The sequence below is a fragment of the Felis catus genome, chromosome B4, assembly GCF_018350175.1.
Source record: "Felis catus isolate Fca126 chromosome B4, F.catus_Fca126_mat1.0, whole genome shotgun sequence".
Classification (NCBI taxonomy): domain Eukaryota; kingdom Metazoa; phylum Chordata; class Mammalia; order Carnivora; family Felidae; genus Felis; species Felis catus.
Genome location: NC_058374.1, coordinates 474,136 through 498,905, shown reverse-complemented (window position 1 = coordinate 498,905; position 24,770 = coordinate 474,136). Strand labels below are relative to the sequence as shown.

General features: G+C 40.9%; 1 protein-coding gene across 1 annotated transcript in view; it reads left to right on the top strand.

The window, feature by feature from the left end:
• The first annotated feature begins 299 nt into the window (after positions 1 to 299).
• The window catches only part of LOC123386798, a 99,680-nt gene continuing 75,209 nt past the window's right edge, over positions 300 to 24,770 (top strand). Inside the window, exon 1 of the mRNA XM_045062598.1 lies at positions 300 to 851. Coding sequence (XP_044918533.1) covers positions 300 to 851 — 552 coding nt within the window. The remainder of the gene's footprint in view (positions 852 to 24,770) is intronic.

The window sequence follows — 24,770 nt, the reverse complement described above, 5'->3', positions numbered from 1 at the left end:
AGTGTTGTGTGTTAAAACCCATCACTGAACCCAAGGTCACATAGCTTCTCTTTCATGATTTCTTTTAGATAACTTTGATAGTTTTAATTCTGAATTTATCTACAGTTTTGCAATAGAAGATTGTAAACTTTGTGCCTACATTTAATTTCATTTCATACACTTTCCAATTAAGTGCTCCTTAACTATTTGTGGAGAAGTCAGGGGATATTGGGCTCCATTTCAGTTTGAATTTCCAAAATTTAACGGATTCCGTTGGGCCCAGGGTGGGGTCAGTGCCTCCACGGAAACACAGGCCCAGCATGTCCTGCACCACCTGCACGGCCCGCAGGGGGCGCCGAGCCCTGTCCCCACACCCGTGTGGCGCATGCGCACTTTGCCCCTGGTCTTCCGGCTCTCCCCGAGCTGCTCAGCCTTCCAAGGACTTGGGAAGTCCTCTCTGGGGCTTGGGGGACGTGGGGCCATGCCCACAGGGACAGGAACACGGCTTCTACGGGCCCGCTGTGGAGGCTTGGGGGAAGGTGGGCCTCACATCTCCACCAGCTGCAGCCAGACTCCTCAGGACCCGCTGTGGAGGATTTGGGAGGACTTGGGGCCACGTCCACAGGGACAAGAACCTGGTCTCCTCAGGATCCGCTGTGGAGGATTTGAAGGGATGTGGGGCTGCAGACACAGGGACAGGAACCCAGTTTCCACAGGCCCCACTGTGGAGGCTTGGGGGGACATGGGCCCACGTCCACAGGGACAGGAATCCGGTCTCCTCAGGACCCGCTGTGAAGACTTCGAGAGGACGTGGGATCGCGTCCACAGGGACAAGAACCCGGTCTCCTCAGGACCCGCCGCAGGAGGAGCAGGTGAGGAGAAAGCGAGGCCCGGAGAGGAGGAGCTTCCGGAGCGGGGACGCTGGCGGGGGGGGGGGAAGGGTTGGTGTTCATGGGACCCAGCGGGGGAAGGGTCCGGCTCGGCTTCGTGCTTGGTGACACTGTGTCCCCCGCGGGGCTGGGCGCGCGGCCGTCGGGTCTTCCCTCTCTGGTTTCCGGGACCGCGGGGCCGCGCGTCCGTTTTCCCGCTCTGCGCGGACTCGGTTCCTGCCGCGTCCTCACGCGGCTCGCGGTCCGGGAGCCGGTGCCCCGGGCGGTGCTCAAGCTCCCGCCGCTCTGGCCGCGCGGGTCGGGGTGTCTGTTCCGTGTCTGCGATGGCGCCACTGGGAGTTTGGTGCGTATGGCCGCGATCCTAGCGCTGTGACCCTCCCACCGCCTGTTGCTCGCGTGCGGCCTCCACTGCGGGGGAGCGGGGTCTGAGCGCCGCGCGGCCTCCGGCTTGGACTTGGCCTCCGCTCGTGGAGCGGGACCCGCACAAAGGTGCGGAGGAGTAAGTTTTCTCTGCGGTGATTGCAGACGTGCAGTGAACTTGTCACAGCCGCACAGATACTCGTCATCCCGACACTCCGGCTCTGGGTTTCTTCATCACATTTACCACTTCCAGTGTGTTTGACCCCAAAAAGGGACACTCCCCCCGCGAATGAGAAAATCCCTGCTGTTTCCACTGTATAACCCCGACCGCAGGCCCGCTTCGGCTGCCCCACCTGCCTCACTGTCTGAAGTAGGTTTCTCGGTTCTGATCCGGTTTCTTCTTCTGGAATTGTTCCCCAGAATTCACCTTATTTGCGTAACCTGGATGGATTTAGGGAGCAAGACGGTGCCAGTATGGGTGGTGTTTTTCATGTGGCTTGTTTCACTGAGGCTGTTTTCGGTGTCTTGATGAGTTGTAAAAGTTCTTTACATATTCTGTATAACAGACTCTTACCAGATAAATAATGTGAGAATATTTTCTCCCATTCTGTGGGCTGCCTTTTCACTTTCAGGATAGCATCCTGTGACATACCAAGTGTCTAATTTTGATGACATTAAATTTCTTTACTTTTTCTTTTCTTGATTGTGACTTCAGATCTAAGAGCACTGCTAAATCCAAGGTCATGAAGATTTATCCTCATTTGATTCGTCTAGAGTTTATATTTACCTTTTACATTTAAGCCTTTAATCTATTTTGAGTTAATTTTTGTATGTCATGTGAGGTAAATGTCCAATTTTATTCTTCTGCACATGGATAGTCAGTTGTGTAGCACCATTTGTTGAGAAGACCATACTTTCCCCAGTGTAATGTTGTCGTCCTTGCCAAAATTCAGTTGACCATAAATGAAGAGCTTATTTCTGGGATCTTGATTAAGTCCCACTGATCTGTATGTATTATCTTTATGACAGTATCACAATATTTTATTACTTTGAATTTGTATTAATATTTGAAATTGGAAAGTATGAACTTCCATCTTTGATTTTCTTCTCCAAGACTGTTTTGGCTGTCTTGTGGTCCCTTGAAATTCCATGACTTTTAGGATTAACTTGTGCATTCTTCCCAGAGCCTTAATGAATTTTCCTGGTAATCACATTGAATCTGCAAATTGTATTGTGTACTATTTCCACTTAGCAATAGTAAATCTTTTTGAAAAATGTTTTATTTATTTTAAAGTAGGCTCTACGCCAAATGTGGGGCTTGAACTCACGACCCTGAAATCAAGAGTTGCACGCTCTACTAACTGAACTAGCTGGGAATCCCTAGCAATAGTAAGTCTTTTTATCACTATGGACATCTTCACATTTATTTATGTTTCCTCTAATTTCTTTCAGCAGTGTATTACAGTTTTCAGTGTATAAGTCTTGCACCTTAATTACATCTATTCCTAAGTATTTTATTAACATTGGTATTACCTGAAATAAAATTGTTTCCTTAAATTCCTCTTCAGATGATTCATTGCTAGTGTATACAGATAGGAGAGATTTTTGTGTATCAATATTTTGTTCTGTAACTGTTGACTTAGTTGACTATCTCTAATCATTTTTTTGATGATTCTTTAGGAAGTTCTATATATAAGATGATGTCATCTCTGGTCTCTGAATAGACCTAGATCTACTTTTTCCTTTCACTTGTGGACACCATTTTTTTTTTGTCTCATTGTTCTGGGTAGAACTTTCAGCATAATATTGAGTAACAGTTGAAAGCCAGCATCTTAGCCTTGTTCCTGATTTCAGAGTAAACCTTTCAGTCTTCAAAATTGAACATGAGGTTTGATGTAGGTTTATTGCACACATTACTTTTAATTCCTACTTTCTTGAGTGTATATATCATGAACTGGCATTGGATTTTGTTTAGAGCATTTTCTGCATCAACGTATATGATCCCATTTTCATTTAAACAATTATTGTGGTGTATAGCTTGCTTGGTTTTAGTATGTTGAATAACCCTTGACTTTCTGGTGTAGAGACACTTGCTGTCTGTCCTGTTCCATTGATGCATGTGTCTATTTTTGTGCAAGTTACCTACTGCTTTGATTACTATAGTTTTGTAATATATCTTGAAATTTGAGATTGTGATATGTCCAACTTTGTTCTTTCTCAAGACTCCTTTGGTTATTTGTTTTCTTTTTTTTCCTCAAATTTTCATTTAAATACTGGTTAGTTAACATACAGTGCAATATTGGTTTCAGGAGTAGAATTCAGTGATTCATCACTTACCTACAATACTCAGTGCTCAAAATAACAAGTGCCCTCCTTAATGTCCAACACCCATCTAGCCCATCTACCCCCCACCTCCCTCCATCAACCTTCCACTTGTTCTCTATCATTAAGAGACTCCAAGGGGGAGATTCCAACATGGAAGAGAAGTAGGGGGACCTGAAGTTCCCTCATCCCTCAAACACAGAAGTGTTGAGGCCAGAGGACTTGGAATTCCAAGAGTCCAGGCTGCAGAGTAACACAGACACGTCTTCAGGGGTCCACAGAGACAACCTGGCAGGCTGTAGGTGTGTGATTGCCAACTGGGAGAGATAAAATGGGTGTCATAGACACAGAGGGGAGGGATCCACTTCTGTGGAGAGACAAAAGGAAGAGAAAGAGAGGCTGTGAAAGTGTAGGATTGTATTTGAACAAGAGAAAAACCACAGATGGGTATTGGAAAAAAAATGGAGAAAGATCCAATTTTTAACTGCAGAGCTTTCTCCAGACTGGGGCCAGCTGCCCTGTTCATGCACCTGGGGAGGAGGGGAGCCAGCCCCGGGCTCGGTAACTAGTTCAGAGGCACAGTGTTCAGTGGGAGAAAGCAATCCCCTCCCTTGAGTGCTGTGGGAAGAAAGTATATAGCCGTTCCAAGGACAAAGATCCTTGCCTGCACCCACGAGCCAGAGGCCCTTTATTGGCAGGGTGCAGCACTTCCTGGTACTGGGGAGTGCAGAGCAGGATCCTTTGAGATGAGTGTTTGAATTCCAGACGAGTGCCAGGGAGGTGCTAGAGACTGTGGAGCAGAAAACAAATAACAAAAAACAAAAACCAAAACAGCTAGCTCACACCCGCACACCACTGTGAGGTCAGCCTGAACAGAGTAGTTTGGGACACCCAGTCCGGGGAGGAGAGACTTGGGTGTCACCATTTTCTCCCCATCACCAACAAGGTAGGGCTTCAGGGAAAGGACAAGGGGCCACAGTGGAGGTGGGACCTGCCTACACTACGCCCCTTCACACCAGATAACTGTGTTTCTACCTGAACAAGATTAACACTGACCAAACAGACAGCCCCTCCTCTAGACCAGCACACCACCAGTTCCAAGGCACCTAGTGGTTTTGCATTTTCTGATTTAGTTCTTGGAAAATTCTCCACATATAAAAATATGATTCTCCATAAATATAAATATAAATATAAATATAAATATAAATATAAATATAAATATAAATATAAATATAAATATAAAAATTTTCTCACTTTTCTTTCTTTCCTTCTCTAATCTAGTTATTCTGGTTGTCAGTTTGTTTAAGCAGATATATTTAATCTGTTCTCTTTACACCTGTTCTATATTTCTTTATTTACCTCTCTCTGTCTGTATAAAGCTGTATAGTTTCTCCACATGGTCAATTTTCTTTTCTTTTCTTTTTTTTTCCCCTGCCCCTGTCATTTCTCTCTTTGTATGGGATAAGACCTCTTCCACCACCATTGCCCACCCCATTTAAAAATTTTTCCCCCAGGGGCGCCTGGGTGGCGCAGTCGGTTAAGCGTCCGACTTCAGCCAGGTCACGATCTCGCGGTCCGTGAGTTCGAGCCCCGCGTCGGGCTCTGGGCTGATGGCTCAGAGCCTGGAGCCTGTTTCCAATTCTGTGCCTCCCCCTCTCTCTGCCCCTCCCCCGTTCATGCTCTGTCTCTCTCTGTCCCAAAAATAAATAAACATTAAAAAAAAAATTTTAAAAATTTTTCCCCCAGAGTTACTTCAATGAACAAATCAAAGCACAACTGGTGGAGGGTTGAAACCATCACTACGAGTAGGGAGATAAAGCAACCAGAGTCACAACAACAGAGAGAATGTAACACACTCCAAAAAACATTTCCTGAAGGGCCAGGCCCTGTACAGTGTATGACACCTCTTTAATATAGTAGTGCTTGCAGGTGCAGAACACATAACAAGCTTTTAAAACACATAAAGGACAGAAAACTAGCCAAAATGATGAAATGGAAGAATTCTCCTCAAAAGAAATTCCAGGAAGAAATGATAGCTAAAGAATTGCTCAAAACAGATATAAACAATATATCTGATCAAGAATTTAGAATAATAGTCATAAGATTAATGCTGGGCTTGAAAAAAGCATAGAAGGCAGCAGAGAATCTATTGCTGAAGAGATCAAGGAACTAAAAAATAGTCGTGATGAATTAAGAAATGTTGTAAATGAAGTGCAAAATGAACTGGATGTGGTTACAATGAGGATTGAAGAGGCAGAGGGGAGAATAAGTAAAATAGAAGATAAAATCATGGAAAAAGATGAAACTGAGAAAAAAACTAAAAAAAAAAATTCTAGACCACAATGGGAGACTTAGAGAATTAAGTGATTCAATAAAATGTAATAATGCCCATGTTATAGGAGCTCCAGAAGAAGAAGACAGAGAGAAAGGGGTGGAAGGTGTACTTGAACAAATCATAGCTGAGAACTTCCCCAATCTGGGGAAGGAAGCGGACATTGAAATCCAGGAAGCACAGAGAACTCCCTTTAGACGTAATAGGAATTGATCTTCTCCATGACATGTCAGAGTGAAACTGGCAAAATACAGAGATAAAGAGAGAATTTTGAAAGTAGCTAGGGACAAACGGGCCTTAACCTCCAAGGGTAGATACATAAGGATAGTAGCAGACCTGTCCACTGAAACTTGGCAGACCAGAGGGAGTGGCAGGAAATGTTCAATGTGTTGAGTAGGAAAAATATGCAGCCAAGAATCCTTTATCCAGCGAGGCTGTCATTCAGAATAGAAGGACAAATAAAGGTTTTCCCAGGCAAACAAAAACTGAAGGAGTTCATGACCACTAAACTAACCCTACAAGAGATCCTAAGTGGGACTTTGTGAGTGGAATGTTGCAAGGACTACAAAGGACCAGAGACATCACCACAAGCATGAAACCTACAGACATCACAATGACTCTAAACCCATGTCTTTCAATAATAATGTTGAATGTAAATGGACTAAATGCTCCAACCAAAAGACATAGGGTATCAGAATGGATTAAAAAAAACAAGACCCATCAATTTTCTGTCTACAAGAGACTCATTTTAGACTTGAGGACACCTTCAGATTGAAAGTGAGGGGATGGAGAACTATCTATCATGCTGCTGGAAGTCAAAAGAAAGCTGGAGTAGCCATACTTACATCAGACAAACTAGACTTTAAATTAAAGGTTGTAACGAGATGAAGAAGGGCATTATATCATAATTACAGAGTCTATACATCAAGAAGAACCAACAATTATAAATGTTTATGCACCCAATTTGAAAGCACCCAAATATATAAATCAATCGCAAACATAAGCAATCCTATTGATAAGAATACAGTAATTGCAGGTGACTTTAAAACTCCACTTACAACAATGGACAGATTATCTAGGCAGAAAGCCAATAAAGAAACAATGACCATAAATGACACGCTGGATCAGATGGACTTGACAGATGTATTTATAACTTTTCATCCAAAAGCAGCAGAATACACATTCTTCTTGAGTGCACGTGGAATATTCTTTAAGATAGATCACATACTGGGTCACAAAACAGCCTTCAATAAACATAAAAGAACTGAGTTCATACCCATGCACATTTTCAGATCACAATTCTATGAAACTTGAAATCAACCATAGGAAAAAAGTTAAAAAAAAAACCTCCAAATACATGGAGGTTAAAGAACATTCTACTAAAGAATGAATGGGTCAACCAGGCAATTAAAGAAGAAATTAAAAAATACATGGAGGCAAATGAAAATGAAAACATGACAATCCAAACCCTTTGGGATTCAGCAAAGGCAGTCCTGAGAGGAAAATACATTGCAATCCAGGCCTACCTCAAGAAACAAGAAGAATCCCAAATACAAAATCTAACAGCACACCTAAAGGAACTAGAAGCAGAACAGCAAAGAAACCTCAAAGCCAGCAGAAGAAGAGAAATAATAAATATCAGAGCAGAAATAAACAATATAGAATCCAAAAATTCAGTAGGACAGATCAGTGAAACCAAGAGTTGGTTTTTTGAAAAAATAAACAAAATTGATAAACCCCTAGCCAAACTTCTCAAAAAGAAAAGAGAGAGGACCCAAATAGATAAAATCATTAATGAAATTGGACACATCACAACCAACCCCTCAGAAATACAAATAATTATCAGAGAATACTATGAAAAGTTATATTCTAACAAACTGGACAATCTGGGGGAAATGGACAAATTCATAGATACCCACACACTACCAAAACTCAAATGGGAAGACATAGAAAATTTGAACATACTCATAACTAGCAAAGAAATTGAATCAGTTATCAAAAATCTCCCAACAAATAAGAGTCCTGAGACAGATGGCTTCCCAGGGAAAATCTACCAGACATTTAAGGCAGATTTATTACCTATCCTTCTCAAGCTGTCCTAAAAAATAAAAATGGGAGGAAAGCTTCTGGACTCATTCTATGAAGCCTGCATTACCTTGATTCCCAAACCAGACAGAGACCCCATAAAAAGGAGAATTACAGGCCAATATCCCTGATGAACATGGATGCAAAAATTCTTAACAAGATACTAGCGAATAAAGTTCAACAGCATATAAAAAGAATTATTCACCGTGATCAAGTGGGATTCATTCCTGGCTGGAGGGCTGGTTCATTATTTGCAAATCAATCAATGTGATGCATCACATTAATAAAATAAAGGATAAGAACTATATGATCCTGTCACTAGATACAGAAAAAGCATTTGACAGAATACAGCATCCTTTCTTGATAAAAACCCTCAAGAAAGTTGGGATAGAGGGAACATAACTTAACATCATAAAAGCCATATATGAAAAGCTCACAGCTAATATCATCCTCAATGGGGAAAAACTAAGAGCTTTCCTCCTGAGATTGGAACATGACAGGGATGTCCACTCTCACTGCTGTTGTTTAACATAGTGTTGGAAGTCCTAGCCTCAGCAGTCAGACAACAAAATGAAATAAAAGGCAACCAAATTGGAAAAGAAGAAGTCAAACTTTCACTTTTTGCAGATGACATGATACTCTGCATGGAAAACCTGAAAGACTCCACTAAAAAGCTGCTAGAACTGATACATGAATTCAGCAAAGTCACAGGGTACAAAAAAAATGTACAGAAATTGGTTACACCAATAATGAAGCAACAGAAAGAGAAATCAAGAAATCAATTCCATTTACAATTGCACCAAGAACCATAAAATACCTAGGAATAAACCTAACCAAAGATGTAAAAGATCTGTATGCTGAAAACTATAGAAAACTTAGGAAGGGAATAGAAGGCAGAAAGAAATAGAAACACATTCCATGCTCATGCATTGAAAGAGCAAATATTGTTAAAATGTCAATACTACCTAAAGCAATCTACACATTCAATGCAATCCCAATAAAAATTGCACCAGCATTATTCTCAAAGCTAGAATAAACAATAATAAAATTTGTATAGAACCCCAAAATACCCCAAGTAGCCAAAATAATGTTGAAAAGAAAATGAAAGTGGGAGGCATCACAATCCCAGACTTTAGCTCTACTACAAAGCTGTAATCATCAAGACATTATGGTATTGGCACAAAAACAGACACATAGACCAATGGAATAGAATACAGAACCCAGAATTGGACCCACAAGTGTACGGCAAACTAATCTTTGACAAAGCAGGAAAGAGTATCCAATGGAAAAAAGACAGTCTCTTGAGCAAATGGTGATGGAAAAACTGGATAGCAACATGGAGAAGAATGAAACTAGGCCACTTTCTTACACCATACACAAAAAGACACTCAAAATGGATGAAAGAACTAAGTGTGAGACAGGAAACCATCAAAACCCTAGAGGAGAAAATAGGCAACAACATCTTTGACCTCAGTTGCAGGAACTTCTTGCTTGACGTCTCCAAAAGCAAGGGAATTAAAAGCAAAAATGAACTATTGGCATCTCATGAAGATAAAAAGTTTCTGCATTGCAAAGGAAACAATCATCAAAACTAAAAGTCAATTTTGGATACTAGCCCTTTGTCCGATGGTGCAGCCTCTCTGGAAAGCAGTGTGGAGGTTCCTCAGAAAATTAAAAATAGACCTACCCTATGACCCAGCAATAACACTGCTAGGAATTTATCCAAGGGATACAGGAGTACTGATGCATAGGGCCACTTGTACCCCAATGTTCATAGCAGCACTCTCAACAATAGCCAAATTATGGAAAGAGCCTAAATGTCCATCAACTGATGAATGGATAAAGAAACTGTGGTTTATATATACAATGGAATTCTACGTGGCAATGAGAAAAAATGAAATATGGCCTTTTGTAGCAACATGGATGGAACTGGAAAGTGTGATGCTAAGTGAAATAAGCCATACAGAGAAAGACAGATACCATATGGTTTCACTCTTATGTGGATCCTGAGAAACTTAACAGGAACCCATGGGGGAGGGGAAGGAAAAAAAAAAAAGAGGTTAGAGTGTGAGAGAGCCAAAGCATAAGAGACTGTTAAAAACTGAGAACAAACTGAGGGTTTATGGGGGGTGGGAGGGAGGAGGGGGTGGGAGGGAGGAGAGGGTGGGTGATGGGTATTGAGGAGGGCTCATTTGGGATGAGCACTGGGTGTTGTATGGAAACCAATATGTCAATAAATTTCATAAAAAAAAACAAAACAAAACTAAAAGTCAACCAATGGAATGGGATATTTGCAAATGACATATATCCAATATCTATAAAGAACTCACCAAACTCAACACCCAAAAACCAAATAATCCAGTGAAGAAATGGGCAGAAGACATGAACAGATACTTTTCCAAAGACATCCAGATGGCCAACAGACACATGAAATGATGCTCAACATCACTTATCATCAGGGAAACACAAATCAAAACCACACTGAGATACAACTTCATACCAGTCAGAGTGACTAAAATTAACAACTGAGGAAACAACATGCTGGTGAGGATGAGAAATGGGAGCCCTCTTGAACTGTTGGTGGGAATGCAAACTGGTGCACCTCTCTGGAAAACAGTGTGGAGGTTCCTCAAAAAATTAAAAATAGAACTACCCCATGACTCAGCAACAGCAGCACTAGGAATTTATCCAAAGGATACAGGAGTGCTGATTCATAGGGGCACATGTACCCCAATGTTTATAGCAGCACTTTCAACAACAGCCAAATTATGGAAAGAGCCTAAATGTCTATCAACTGATGAATGGGTAAAGAAGGTTTATAATATATAATGGAATACTACTTGGCAATGAGAAAGAATGAAATCTGGCCATTTGCAGCAACGTGGATGGAACTGGAGGGTATTATGCTAAGTGAAATAAGTCAGTCGGAGAAAGATACCATACGTTTTCACTCATATGTGGAACTTTAGAAACTTAACGGAAGACAATTGGGGAAGGGAAGGAGGAAAAAAGTTACAAACAGAGGGAGGGAAGCAGACCATAAGAGACTCTTCAATACAGAGAACAAACTGAGAGTTGATGGGGGGCAGGGAGGAGGGGAAAATTGGTGATGGGCATTGAAGAGAGCACTTGTTGGCATGAGCACTGGGTGTTGTATGTAAGTGATGAATCATGGAAATCTACCCCCAAAACCAAGAGCACACTGTATACACTGTATGTTAGCCAACTTGACAATAAATTATATTTAAAAAAGAAAAAAAAAGAGACTCTTATGGTTTGCTTCCCCCTCTCTCTTTTTTTCCTCTTTCCCTGTGTTCATCTGTTTTGATTTCTAAATTCCACATATGAATGTAATCATATATTTGTCTTTCTCTGACTTACTTTGCTTAGCATAATACACTCTAGCTCCATCCACTTCATTGCAAATGGCACGATTTCATTGTTTTTGATGGCTGAGTAACATTCCATTGTATATATATATCATGTCTTCTTTAGCCATTCATCAGTAGATGGACATTTGGGCTCTTTCCATAGTTTGGCTATTGTTGATAATGCCGCTGTAAACATCAGGGTGTGTGTATTGCTGTGAATCTGTATTTTTGTATCCTTTGACTAAATACCTAGTAGTGCTATAGCTGGATCATAGGATAGTACTATTTTTAACTTTTTGAGGAATCTCCATAGTGTTGACTATTTGGTTCCTTAGAAATCCACAGGATTACTTGTTTTACTTTTGTGAAAAATAGTATTGGTATTTTGATAGAGATTGCCTTGAATCTGTAGATTGCTTTGCATAGTATAAACATTTTAAATACATTAATTTTTTCATTCCATGAGCTCAATTTATCTTTCCATTTCTTTATGTTTTCTTCAACTTATTTCATCATTGTTTTGTACTTTTAGAATACAAATCTTTCACTGCCTCAGTTAAATTTATTCCTAGGCATTTTATTCTTTTTGGTATAATTGTAAATGAGATTGTTTTCTTAATTTCTATTTTTACTTCCTTGACATCCATGCATAGAAGTGTAGATTTCTGTATATTAATTTGATATCCAACTACTTTACTGAATTCACTTATTGTCATAGATTCTTGGTGGAGTCTTTAGGATTTTCTATATATAGTATCATGTCATGTGCAAGTAGTGAGTTTTACTTCTTCCTTACCAATTTGGATGTCTTTTATCTTATTTCCTTGTCTGGGGGTCATGGTTTGTCTTCCAGTATCATGTTGAATAAAAATGCCAAGAGTGTAGTTCCTGATCTTAAAGGGAAAACTTTCCATTTTTTTTTTTACCATGGACTGTGATGTGTGCTGTGGGTTTGCCATATATGACCTTTATCATGTTTTGATATGTTTCCTCTAATACTACTTTGTTGAGAGTTTTATCATGAACAGGTATTATCTAATGCTTTTTTTCTGCATCTATTGAGATGGTCATATGATTTTAATTCTTTGTTTTGTTAATATGATGTATCACCTTGATTGATTTACAGATATTGAGTCATCCTTTAATCTCTGGAATAAATTACACTAGATTCTGATGAATAATCCTTCTAAAAAAATTTATTGTCAAATTGGCTTCTATACAACACCCAGTGCCCTTCCCAACAAGTGCCCTCCTCAATGCCCATCACCCACTTTCCCCTTTCCGCCACCCCCCATCAACCCTCAATTCTCTGTATTTAAGAGTCTCTTATGGTTTGCCTCCCTCCCTCTCTGTTTGTAACTTTTTTCCCCTCCCCCCCCCATGGTCTTCTGTTAAGTTTCTCAAGATCCACATATGAGTGAAAACATATGGTGTCTGTCTTTCTCTGATTGACTTATTTCACTTAGCATAATACCCTCCAGTTCCATCCATGTTGCTGCAAATGGCCAGATTTCATTCTTTCTTATTGCCATGTAGTATTCCATTGTATATATAAATCACATCTTGGTGAATAATCCTTTAATGTATTGGTGAATTTGGTTTGTAAGTAGCTTACAGAGGAGGGTTTTCACATCTACGTTTATCAGGGATATTGACCTGTAGTTTTCTTTTCTTTTCTCTTCCTTTCTTTCTTTCTGTCTTTCTGTCTTTTGTGCCTTTGGTTTTGGTATCAGGGTAACACTGGCCTTGCAGAATAAATTTGGAAGTTCTCCTTTTCTATTTTGAATTAATTTGAGAAGAATAGTTATTAACTCTTCTTTAAATGTGAAGCCACCTGATCCTGGACATTTGTTTGTTGGGAGTTGTTTTTTTAAGGCTTTATTTTATTTTATTTTTTTAATATATTTTTTTTAATTTGAGAGAGCGAGAGAGCACACAAACATGGGAAGGGGACAGAAGGATAGAGAGAGGGAAAGGGAGAGAGGGAGAGGGAGAGGGAGAGGGAGAGGGAGAGGGAGAGGGAGAGGGAGGGAGAGAGAGAGAGAGAGAGAGAGAGAGAGAGAGAGAGAGAGAGAAGCCTAAGCAGGCTCCACACTGTCAGCATGGAGCCTGACAAAGGTCTCGATCCCGTGTTCCTGGGATTATGACCTGAGCCCAAATCAAGAGTGAGATGCTCAGCTGACTGAGCCACCAAGGCACCCCAGGAAACTTTTTTAATTAACAATTTAATTTTGTCAGTAGTAATCAGTTTTTTCCAATCTTTTGGAAGATTGTATGTTGCTAGGAATTAATCTAATTCTAGGTTGTCCAATTTGTTAGCATATGATTTTTCATATTAATCTTTTATAATTCTCTTATTGATGTGGTGTCAGTTTTTACTTTTATGTCAGTTAGCATTTTGTTTATTTGAGATCTCTTGTTTTTTTATGAATTAGCTAAAGGTTTATCAGTTTTATTTTTCTTTTCAAAGAACCAACTCCTGGTTTCATTGATCATTTCTATTTTTTAAGTCTATTTCATTTCTTTCCACTCTGATTATTATTATTTCCTTCTTTCTACTAGCTTTTGTCTTTGTTCTTACTTTTCTAGCTTCTTTAGGTGTAAGGTTAGATTGCTTATTTGATATTTTTCTTGTTTATAAGGGATAGGCCTGTATCACTCTAAATTTCCCTCTTAAGAACAGCTTTTGCTGTGTACCAAATATTTTGGACTATTGTGTTTCCATTTTCATTTGTCTCCAGGCATTAAAAAAATTCTCTTTGATCTCTTCATTGACCCATCTGTTGTTCAGTAGCATGTTGTTTAGCCTCTATGTGTTTGTGGTTTTTCATTTTTTTGTGTGTGATTTCTAGTTTTATAATGGTTGTGTTTGCAAAAGATGCTTGATAAGATTTTAATCTTCTTAAGTTTACTGAGACTTGATTTGTGGCCTAATATGTGATCAATTCCAGAGAATGTTCCATGTAAACTTGAAATGAATGTGTATTCTGCTATTTTGGGATGGGTTCTGTATATATATCTGTTAAGTCCAATAGAAAACCCAATAGACTCCACCAAAAGTCTACTAGAACTGATACATCAATTCAGCAAAGTCGCAGAATACAAAATCAATGTACAGAAACCAGTTGCATTCTTATACACTAATAATGAAGCAACAGAAAGACAAATAAAGAAACTGATCCCATTCACAATTGCACCAAGAAGCATAAAATACCTAGGAATAAATCTAACCAAAGATGTAAAGGATCTGTATGCTGAAAACTATAGAAAGCTTATGAAGGAAATTGAAGAAGGTACAAAGAAATGGGAAAACATTCCGTGCTCATGGATTGGAAGAATAAGTATTGTTAAAATGTCAATACTACCCAAAGCTATCTACACAGTCAATGCAATCCCAACCAAAATTACACCAGCAATATTCTCGAAGCTAGAACAAGCAATCCTAAAATTTGTATGGAACCACAAAAGACCCTGAATAGCCAAAGTAATATTGAGGAAAAGACCAAAGTGGGAGGCATTACAATCCCAGACTTTGGCCTCTACTAAAAAGCTGTGATCATGAAGACAGCATGGTATTGGCACAAAAACAGACACATAGACCAATGGAATAGAAGAGAAACCCCAGAACTAGACCCACAAAAGTATGGCCAACTCATCTTTGACAAAGCAGTAAAGATTATCCAATGGAAAAACAGTCTCTTTAACAAATGGTGCTGGGAGAACTGGACAGCAACATGCAGAAGAATGAAACTAGACCACTTTCTTACACCATTCACAGAAATAAACTCAAAATGGGTAAAGGACCTGAATGTGAGACAGGAAACCATCAAAACCCTAGGGGAGAAAGCAGGACAAAACTTCTCTGACCTCAGCTGCAGCAATTTCTTACTTGACACATCCCCAAAGGCAAGGGAGTTAAAAGCAAAAATGAACTATTGGGACCTCATGAAGATAAAAAGCTTCTGCACTGCAAAGGAAACTATCAACAAAACTAAAGGGCAACTGATGGAATGGGAAAAGATATTTGCAAATGACATATCAGACAAAGGGCTAGTATTCAAAATTTATAAAGAACTCACCATTCTCAACACCCAAAAAACAAACAATCCAGTGAGGAAATGGGCAGAAGATATGAATAGACACTTTTCTAAAGAAGATATCCAGATGGCCAACTGACACCTGAAAATATGCTCAATGTCACTCCTCATCAGGGAAATACAAATCAAAACCACACAGATACCACCTCACGCCAGAGTGGCTAAAGTGAACAAATCAGGAGACTATAGATGCTGCAGAGGATGTGGAAAAACGGGAACCCTCTTGCACTGTTGGTGGGAATGCAAACTGTTGCAGCCACTCTGGAAAACAGTGTGGAGGTTCCTCAAAAAATTAAAAATAGATCTACCCTATGACCCAGGAATAGCACTGCTAGGAATTTACCCAAGGGATACAGGAGTACTGATGCACAGGGCCACTTGCACCCCAATGTTTATAGGAGCACTTTCAACAGTAGCCAAATTATGGAAAGAGCCTAAATGCCCATCAACTGATGAATGGATAAAGGAGTTGTGGTTTATATATACAGTGGAATAGTACTTGGATTGAGAAAGAATGAAATCTGGCCTTTTGTAGCAACGTGGATGGAACTGGAGAGTGTTATGCTAAGTGAAATAAGTCATACAGAGAAAGACAGATACCATATGTTTTCACTCCTATGTGGATCCTGAGAAACTTAACAGAAGACCAGGGTGGGAGGGGAAGGGGGAAAAAGGTTACAGAGAGGGAAGGAATGTTTTTCCATTTCTTTGTATCTTCTTCAATTTCCTTCATAAGCTTTCTATAGTTTTCAGCATACAGATCTTTTACATCTTTGGTTAGGTTTATTCCTAGGTATTTTATGATTCTTGGTGCATTGTGAATGGGATCAGTTTCTTTGTCTTTCTGTTGCTTCATTATTAGTGTATAAGAATGCAGCTGGTTTCTGTACATTGATTTTGTATTCTGCGACTTTGCTGAATTGATGTATCAGTTCTAGTAGACTTTTGGTGGAGTCTATTGGGTTTTCCATGTATAATATCATGTCATCTGCAGAAAGTGAAACCTTGACTTCTTCTTTGCCAATTTTGATGCCTTTGATTTCCTTTTGTTGTCTGATTGCTGATGCTAGCACTTCCAACACTATGTTAAACAACAGCGGTGAGAGTGGACATCCCTGTCCTGTTCCTGATCTCAGGGGGAAAGCTCTCAGTTTTTCCCCATTGAGGATGATATTAGCTGTGGGCTTTTCATAAATGGCTTTTATGATGTTGAAGTATGTCCCTTCTATCCCGACTTTCTTGAGGGTTTTTATTAAGAAAGGATGCTGAATTTTGTCAAATGCTTTTTCTGCATCTATTGACAGGATCATATGGTTCTTTTCTTTTCTTTTATTAATGTGATGTATCACATTGATTGATTTGCGAATACTGAACCAGCCCTACAACCCAGTAATGAATCCCACTTGATCATGGTGACTAATTCTTTTTATATGCTGTTGAATTCAATTTGCTAGTATCTTGTTGAGAATTTTTGCATCCATATTCATCAGGGATATTGGCCTATAGTTCTTTTTTTTTTTTGCTAGGTCTCTGGTTTAGGAATCAAAATAAGGCTGGTGTCATAGAATGAGTCTGGAAGTTTTCCATCCCTTTCTATTTTTTGGAAAAGTTTGAGAAGGATAGGTATTATCTCTGCTTTAAATGTCTAGTAGAATTCCACAGGGAAGCCATCTGGTCCTGAACTCTTATTTGTTGGGAGATTTTTGATAACTGATTCAATTTCTTCACTAGGTATGGGTACGTTCAATTTTTCTATTTCTTCCTGTTTGAGTTTTGGACTTGTGTGGGTGTTTAGGAATTTGTCCATTTCTTCCAGGTTGTCCAGTTTGTTGGTATATAATTTTTTTATAGTATTCCCTGATAATTGCTTGTATTTCTGAGGGATTTGTTGTAATAATTCCATTTTCATTCATGATTTTATCTATTTGGGTCATCTCCCTTTTCTTTTTGAGAAGCCTGGCTAGAGGTTTATCAATTTTGTTTATTTTTTTGAAAAACCAACTCTTGGTTTCATTGATCTGCTCTACAGTTTTTTTAGATACTATATTATCTATTTCTGCTCTTATCTTTATTATTTCTCTTCTTCTGCTGGGTTTGGGGTATCTTTGCCCTTCTGCTTCTAGTTCCTTTAGGTGTGCTGTTAGATTTTGTATTTGGGATTTTTCTTGTTTCTTGAGATAGGCCTGGATTGCAACGTATTTTCCTCTCAGTACTACCTTCACTGCATCCCCAAACGTTTGGACTGTTGTATTTTCATTTTCACTTGTTTCCATATATTTTTAAATTTCTTCTCTAATTGCCTGGGTGACCCATTCATTTTTAGTAACCTCCATGCTTTGCCTCCATGCAATGCCTTGCTGATCTGGGCAAAATAGACAAATACCAGGAAAGGGTACAGGCGATGGGAAAGACCTAAGACAGAGAGGAAGCTAAAAAAGCCAAAAGTCTGAGCACCTGGGCGGTTTAGTTGGTTGAGTGTCTGAGTCTTGATTTTGGCTCAGGTCACGATCCCAGGGTCGCGGGATTGAGCTCTGCGTCAGGCTCCATCCTGAGTGTGGAGGTTGCTTAGGATATTCTCTCTCTTTCTCCCCCTCCCTTCCCCTCTGCCCTTCTCCCCTGTTTGCACTCTCTTTCTCCCTCTAAAATCAAACACACAGCCAAAAGTCTATCACAATTGGCTGTAAAGCATGTGGTAAAAATAACCCTGAGGTAAATGTGGCTTGACCACATTGCCGTAAGTACCCTTCCCAACCCAAAACATATAGACGGACAACCCAACACTGTGCTGGTCAATCTGTAAAAATCCTTAAAAACTGTACAGCAATTGAGATTTACCCCATCTACCCCTACCATCCCTGATGCATCACCTCCTCCAGAAACACCCTCAGGGATATAGTCCTATGCAGGCTGGGTGCCTTCCTTTCCTGGGTACAGAATACAGGCCAAGATTGCCACCAGGTGAGGGCCACTGGAAGCCATAAGAGGCCTCATGTTGAGCTCAGTATTCATTTGGCTTCTGGAAATAAACAAAAGTTGACTGCCCTGGTAGATACTGGAGCTGAAATTCTCTAATACATGGTGACTTTCACAGGTGTTCTGGCCTCTTTAATGCCATTGATGGTTATGAAGGGCAAGCAGTTATTCTCAGGAAGGTCCTCTGACACTGAAAATATGGCATTCCCTACCGTCCACCCCAAGAACATATGGCATTTATCTCTCCAAACCAGAGAACATATGGGCCACTGACATCCTCCTAAGTGCAACTCTGCAAATCTATATTGATGAATTCTACCTCTGGGTGAGAGTAATCAAACCAGGGCTAAGGGGAAATGGGAACTGGGAGCCGGTACACCTGCCATTTCTGTGAAGAATGGTAACTGTCAAACAATAGAAATTGTCTGAAGGAACATAGGAGGTAGGTGAAACCATCCATGAGCTGCACTGAGTGGGCCCATAGTAGTTTCCATGGCCCAGTATGGCTGGTAAAAAAGTAGATGGCTCATGATGGATGACAGTGGACTTCCAAGAATTGAACAAGGTAGTTCCTCTGATCCACGAGGCTGTGCTGAACACCGACACCATCTTAGATACTTTAGCCATGGTACCAGTAGTATACCATGTTCGGCTGGACTTAGCAAATGCCTTTTTCAGTATATGTCTGGTTACTGACTCACATCAATTTGCCTTCATGTAGGAGGGGCAACAATAGACATTTTAACTGCTTCCCCAGGGTTACCTGCACAGACTCACCATGCGTCATGGGATAATAGACTGAGACTGTCCCTGTTTTCCTTTCCCACATCAGTAAAACGGGCCCATAACCTTGATTATAAAATGTTAACATGTGAAGATTGCCTCTGCTGCAGGACAACCTACAAGCTTTTCTGGGATATCTGTGAGGGAGAAGGATGGGCAATGAACCCCCTGAAAATTCAAGGCCCAGGCACTGTTGTAACTGTTTGGGAACTGTCTGGTCAGTCAAGACTATGTTGTCCCAAAAGCTGTGATTGATAATGTGCAATCCCTTCCAAGTGTTAAGAATGTGAACAAAGTGCAAGACTTCATAGGGATTTGGGGACTTTGGAGGGCTTATATGCCTCACTAGGCACAGCGCCTCTGTTCCTTATATCACCTGAGAAAGAAAGGGTGTGTGTGGGACTGGGGATCAGAGCAGCAAACACCTTTGAGGATTAAAACTACTAGTGAAGGAGATAACAGCACTGGGCATCTCCCAAGCAGAAGTACCATTTGAATTAGAGGTGTCTGTGACTCCAGATGATATGGACTGACCATGTGGCAGAAACAAGAGGAAAGAGTACTCATAGGATTTTGGGCTCAGCTCTGGAAGGGGGAAAAAAGTGATATACCCCCATAGAGTGCCAGATTGCTGCAGTATGCACAGCACCCACTGAGGTAGAGCTGATTACTAAGGAACAGCACATTGTGGTGAGAACTTCCCTGCCTGTCAAGGGGTGGAGTGACAATGTGCACCACCAACCCACCTCTGTCATGGATGAAACCCCCATTGGTACTATGTGCCATGCCTATTTGCAGCAGAGGAGCATTCTATCCACCCGCCTACTGGACCTATTAATGTGAGTGCTAGTAGGTACTGTAGAGTATGTAGACCCTACAGATATCCTGGCTCCTCTTCCCAAGGCATCCCTGTAGCCTGTGGAGAGGGAGTGGGGAAATTCTGGCTGATGCCTAGTGTATAGATGGGTGTAGTCAATGCAATCCACCACCTGCATAGCACTGTCCAGCCAGCCAACACTGACACCATATGGATGGAAACAGAAACACACCACAACAGCCTTTTCAGCCGGGGTTGAACTCAGAGCTGCTTGGCTGGTGGTCAGTCACTCATGAGCCCTGGCCTGTAACCTATTGCACTGACAGTAGGGCTGTCCTAAGGTGATGAACCCTATGGCTTATACAGTGGGAAGTTGAGAGGTGGATAAACATAAATAAGCTTTTGTGGGGTTAGGATATGTGGAAAGACATCTTCAACAGACTGAGGTGGTCCTCACTGTTTTTCATATCCTGGCTCATAAGGCACTGACAGCCTCTGGCAATCAGGAATCAAATGCCCAAGCTGAGACTGAGCCCTAACAATGGAGTCTTCAGTAGATACAGCAGATTGGGGCATAGACGGAGTAACCATTGCAGTGCCTGGAGGGGATAGCTTTTTGCCACAGATGCTGGATTGCCCTTGAGGTACAGCGACTGGGTTAACACAGGAATACCATGTCCTGTACATTCCAAACAATACCCAAGGCAACTGCCAAAGGAGTCTGGGGTCATCCACTGAGGTTCTCAGCTGAGATGAGCTTGGCGGATTGAATAGAGTAGCCTCCTCCCTCTTAGCAAGGATTCTAGATATGCTTTTTTTTTTTTTTTTTGAGTGAACACTACATTTGGCTAACCCAAGCTTTCTCCTGTGCACGCTGTGCAAACCAGGCTGCAGACACTGGGAGACCAGAACAGCTGAGTGTCACGTATGGATATACTCACTGAATAGATAGTGGATGGGGGCTTCACAATTCAAATACCATAAAGTGCAAGATTGGGGAACAGCACATGGCAGTGAATAGAAGTTCTATCTCCCCCATAACCTATAAGCAGTAGTGTTGATAGGAAAAATGGAATATTAAAACAGCCAGCTGCATTACTAACAGGTAAAACCACCTTGGCTGGATACACTAATCAGTCAGTAGGGTCTGTTCCCCCTAATGCCAGACAGAAAGCCCCAGCTTAGGCACACAACACTGTAATTGTATGGAAGTTGTGGCTTCACAGCCTATGCCCTGATTCTCACTGAAAATCAATATGCTATGCTGCTGAGAACAGCAAGTCCTGTCACACCCTGGAAAGGAGTTATTCACCAGAATTTGCAATGGAAAAGCCTGATATGATGGGCGAGTTTTTTTGCACCCCTGGGAGTTGGAAATGGGACCCCGCTGTCCTGCTGCAGTTGGACCTAATTAAATGTACTGTAACCAGAATGGAACATACACCATTGAAAAAAAAAGGGAAGTGGTGGGGGTCCTGGTCCACCATGTCCCACCTACAGTCACTTTCCTCAAACCTTATAGGGCTGTCTACCATGGCCAGCATGGTTGGCAGGCACAAACTTCTCAAATTCTTAAACGTGCAGCCATATTAACATCTAAAGATCAGGCTGCAAGTGTCATTCTTGTAGTAGGGTAAGACCTCTGTATTCAATTTCCTACTTATTACCTGTATTTTTGACCTTAGACTCTGCTGATCCTCTGGTGTTCAGTCACAGTATGGGCACCTGCAGGCTAAATCTTTCTACAGTGGGTCAGCTCATATGCCTGACAAAGAAATCAACTGTTGGGTATGTGGGCAGCTGCTCTCTCTAGAATAGGGCCTCATGGATTTGTGGCAAAAATCTTTGGCCATGGCCTCCACCTGAGTGTCTGGGCCATTGTACCCTGGGTTTTTCCTGGACATGGGGAGAATCTGCCCTGTGGAAACAAGAATTGACAACTTCTCTATCCTTAAGGCCAGATGGACACACCGTGTCTTTGACTGGTACAATAATTAGGCTGCTCTCTTTGTTGGTTAAATTGGCTTTGCAGGCATTGGAGCACATATAGCCCTTACTATATTCAGTCAGTGAGCCTTGAGAGATAGCAAAAAAGTCTTGTCCCTACTGAACAATGAAAAAAATCTCTAACGGGAAAAGCTGTCCTCTAAAATTTGATAGACTTGGACATCATTGCTGCCTTGCAAGAAGGCACCTGTGCCATTATCCAAACAGAATGTTGTGTGCTGTACTCATTAGATGAGTCTTATAATGTATTATGTTTCTTAAATTACATGGTGAAACAAGGGAATGCCCTGAGTGATATGACCCTAGCCATGAGGATTTAATAAATCAGTGGTTGGGATCATGGACCTCTTGGTGGAAAAATTGTTGCTCATTTCCAGAATCATTGTCTTAATTTGTGCTTTCTCTTTCATGTGCCTATACAATTGCTGTGGCATCTGCCTCCAACACATCCAGATAGCTGCCACAGGAACCATCTCCATGCTAGTGAAACTCTTTCCTGACCAGTCAGGGCACATTGCAGAAGAGAGATTCACATGAGATTGTAAGAGCCAGTCATGAGGGTGTGTAAGAAAGGTCTTTGAGATGACATGACCACCACTTGCTCTGACTTGGATCCAGGCAATTACCCCTTCCCTGTCCTTGGAAATTGGGTTCACTTTCCTTCCTTGCTCCAAGAGGTTGCTCCAATGATATGGTCTTGAGATAGTGATGTGGTGTTGAGACTATCTGGATGGCATAGGTGACTGAACTTCTTTATGGCCTCTATATAAACCACTAAGAAGGGACAAGGTGTGGATATCTATTCTTTCTCCTGCTGCCAATACAAGGCATGTATATAAGTTCCCATGCTTCTTAAACCTGCAACCCAACAATCTGGGGTGGTCTGCCTCTTTCTTTGGTCTCTCCCTGCCATTCAAACAAGGGCTGGTTTCAGACTACATCTAGGAAGCTCCCAAGGAGCTTGCAATCCAACAGTCACTGATTAGATCATGGCCTATAGATCAATGGACACTATATTCAGACTTTAACAGAAAATGCACAGCTTATAATAGGTACAGAGGACACACAAGAAACTTAGCATATAAAACATACTTGGTGGTACATGTCAGTATTGAATCTTACACCACAGATTTCTACCCCAACAGTATGGAATTTTCTCTTAACAAAACTTCCCACGATTTTATTGGGAGCCACAATCGTAGCCTATGACTTAAAGTTTAATATGAAGGTTTTTCCAGACAGATATAGATACCCCAAATGTGCTAAGTTTTATCCAACTTCATTTATTCCAACCTTACCACCTATGCCCAAAACAGATTTGAAATCAAACAATATCAATAGTATACGTATCATGGCAGCTTTGTCATCTTTGGGCATAGATGGATAGATTTAGCAATTTATTATAAAATGTAAGAGAATTTCACATGAAAGTAAACAAAGTAATGGAAATTCAACATAAAGCAGCTGGAGAAATCACTAAAAATAACAAAATACTAAAAAAAATGACATGAAAGATGTTTCTGTAACTATAGACTGATACCTGTTGCAGTTAAGATTGGTTGATATGGGGAATACTCTTAGAACAGCTCTAATCTTGGGGGCTATCCTGCTTGTCTGAGATGCTACACAACCTGGCCAGAAGTGAGGTAGATATTACACATCCTAATGACTGTGATTCCTTGGGTCATTGTAAAATTGGAGTATTGGCACTTGAAGAAGGAAATATGACATTAGCTTACCACCCTTTTGCAGTTCCCCAGTACCAAGAGAGAGAATGGAGCAAGCCTATAGGCCATAGAAAGTCCCCTATGACAGAAGGAAAACATGTACCTAAGGATGTGTTGGTGGAATGGAATCAAAATAGCCTTATATGACTTAGACCTTTGGCCATACCTAAGATACAAGCACCTACGAATACGGCCTTGATGCCTCCTCAACCAGTTATATATAACATAGGAACTTGGACCAGGATAGGATGCTCTGAGCCAAGTCTTAACCTAACCTATTGGAGACCAAAGAGAAAAAAAGGACACATCATGATGGCATGTGTACAACTAGAACAACTCGTATGTGTGACAAGAGAAGGACATTTTATGATTGGAGGTTAAAGAAATAAAGGAACTATTAAAATGAGAAATATAGGGGCAACTGGGTGGCTCAGTTGGTTAAGCGTCCAACTCTTGATTCGGCTCTGGTCATGATCTCACGGTTTGTGGGTTCGAGCCCCACATTAGGCTCTGTGCTGATGATGTGGAGCCTGCTTGGGATTCTCTCTCCCCCTTTCTCTCTGCCCCTCCCCTTCAGTACGCTCTCTCTCTCTCTCTCTCTCTCAGAAAATAAATAAAAAAATTTTTTTAAATAAATAAAATGAGAAATATTTGACATTGAACTTCCAAGAAATAATCTAATCTAAGTCATACATTAGAAAAGTGAAGACAATATGGGTCATTTGGACATTAAGACTAACAAAATGAAATAAATTTGCAGAAATTGAAAAAGGAACAAAACCCTGCATTCTCTAAAAACTGACATCCTTGGGGCACCTGGGCTTAGTCAGTTAAGTCTTTGGCTCTTTGTTTTGGCTTAGGTCATGATCTCATGGCTTGTTATTTTGAGCCATGCATTGGGCTCTGTGCTGGCAGTGCAGAGCCTGCTTGGGATTTTATCTTCCCCTCTCTTTTCCCCTCCCTCACTTGTGCTCTCTCTCTCTCTCTCAAAATAAATAAATAAACAAAAAAAATACTGACAGCCTTG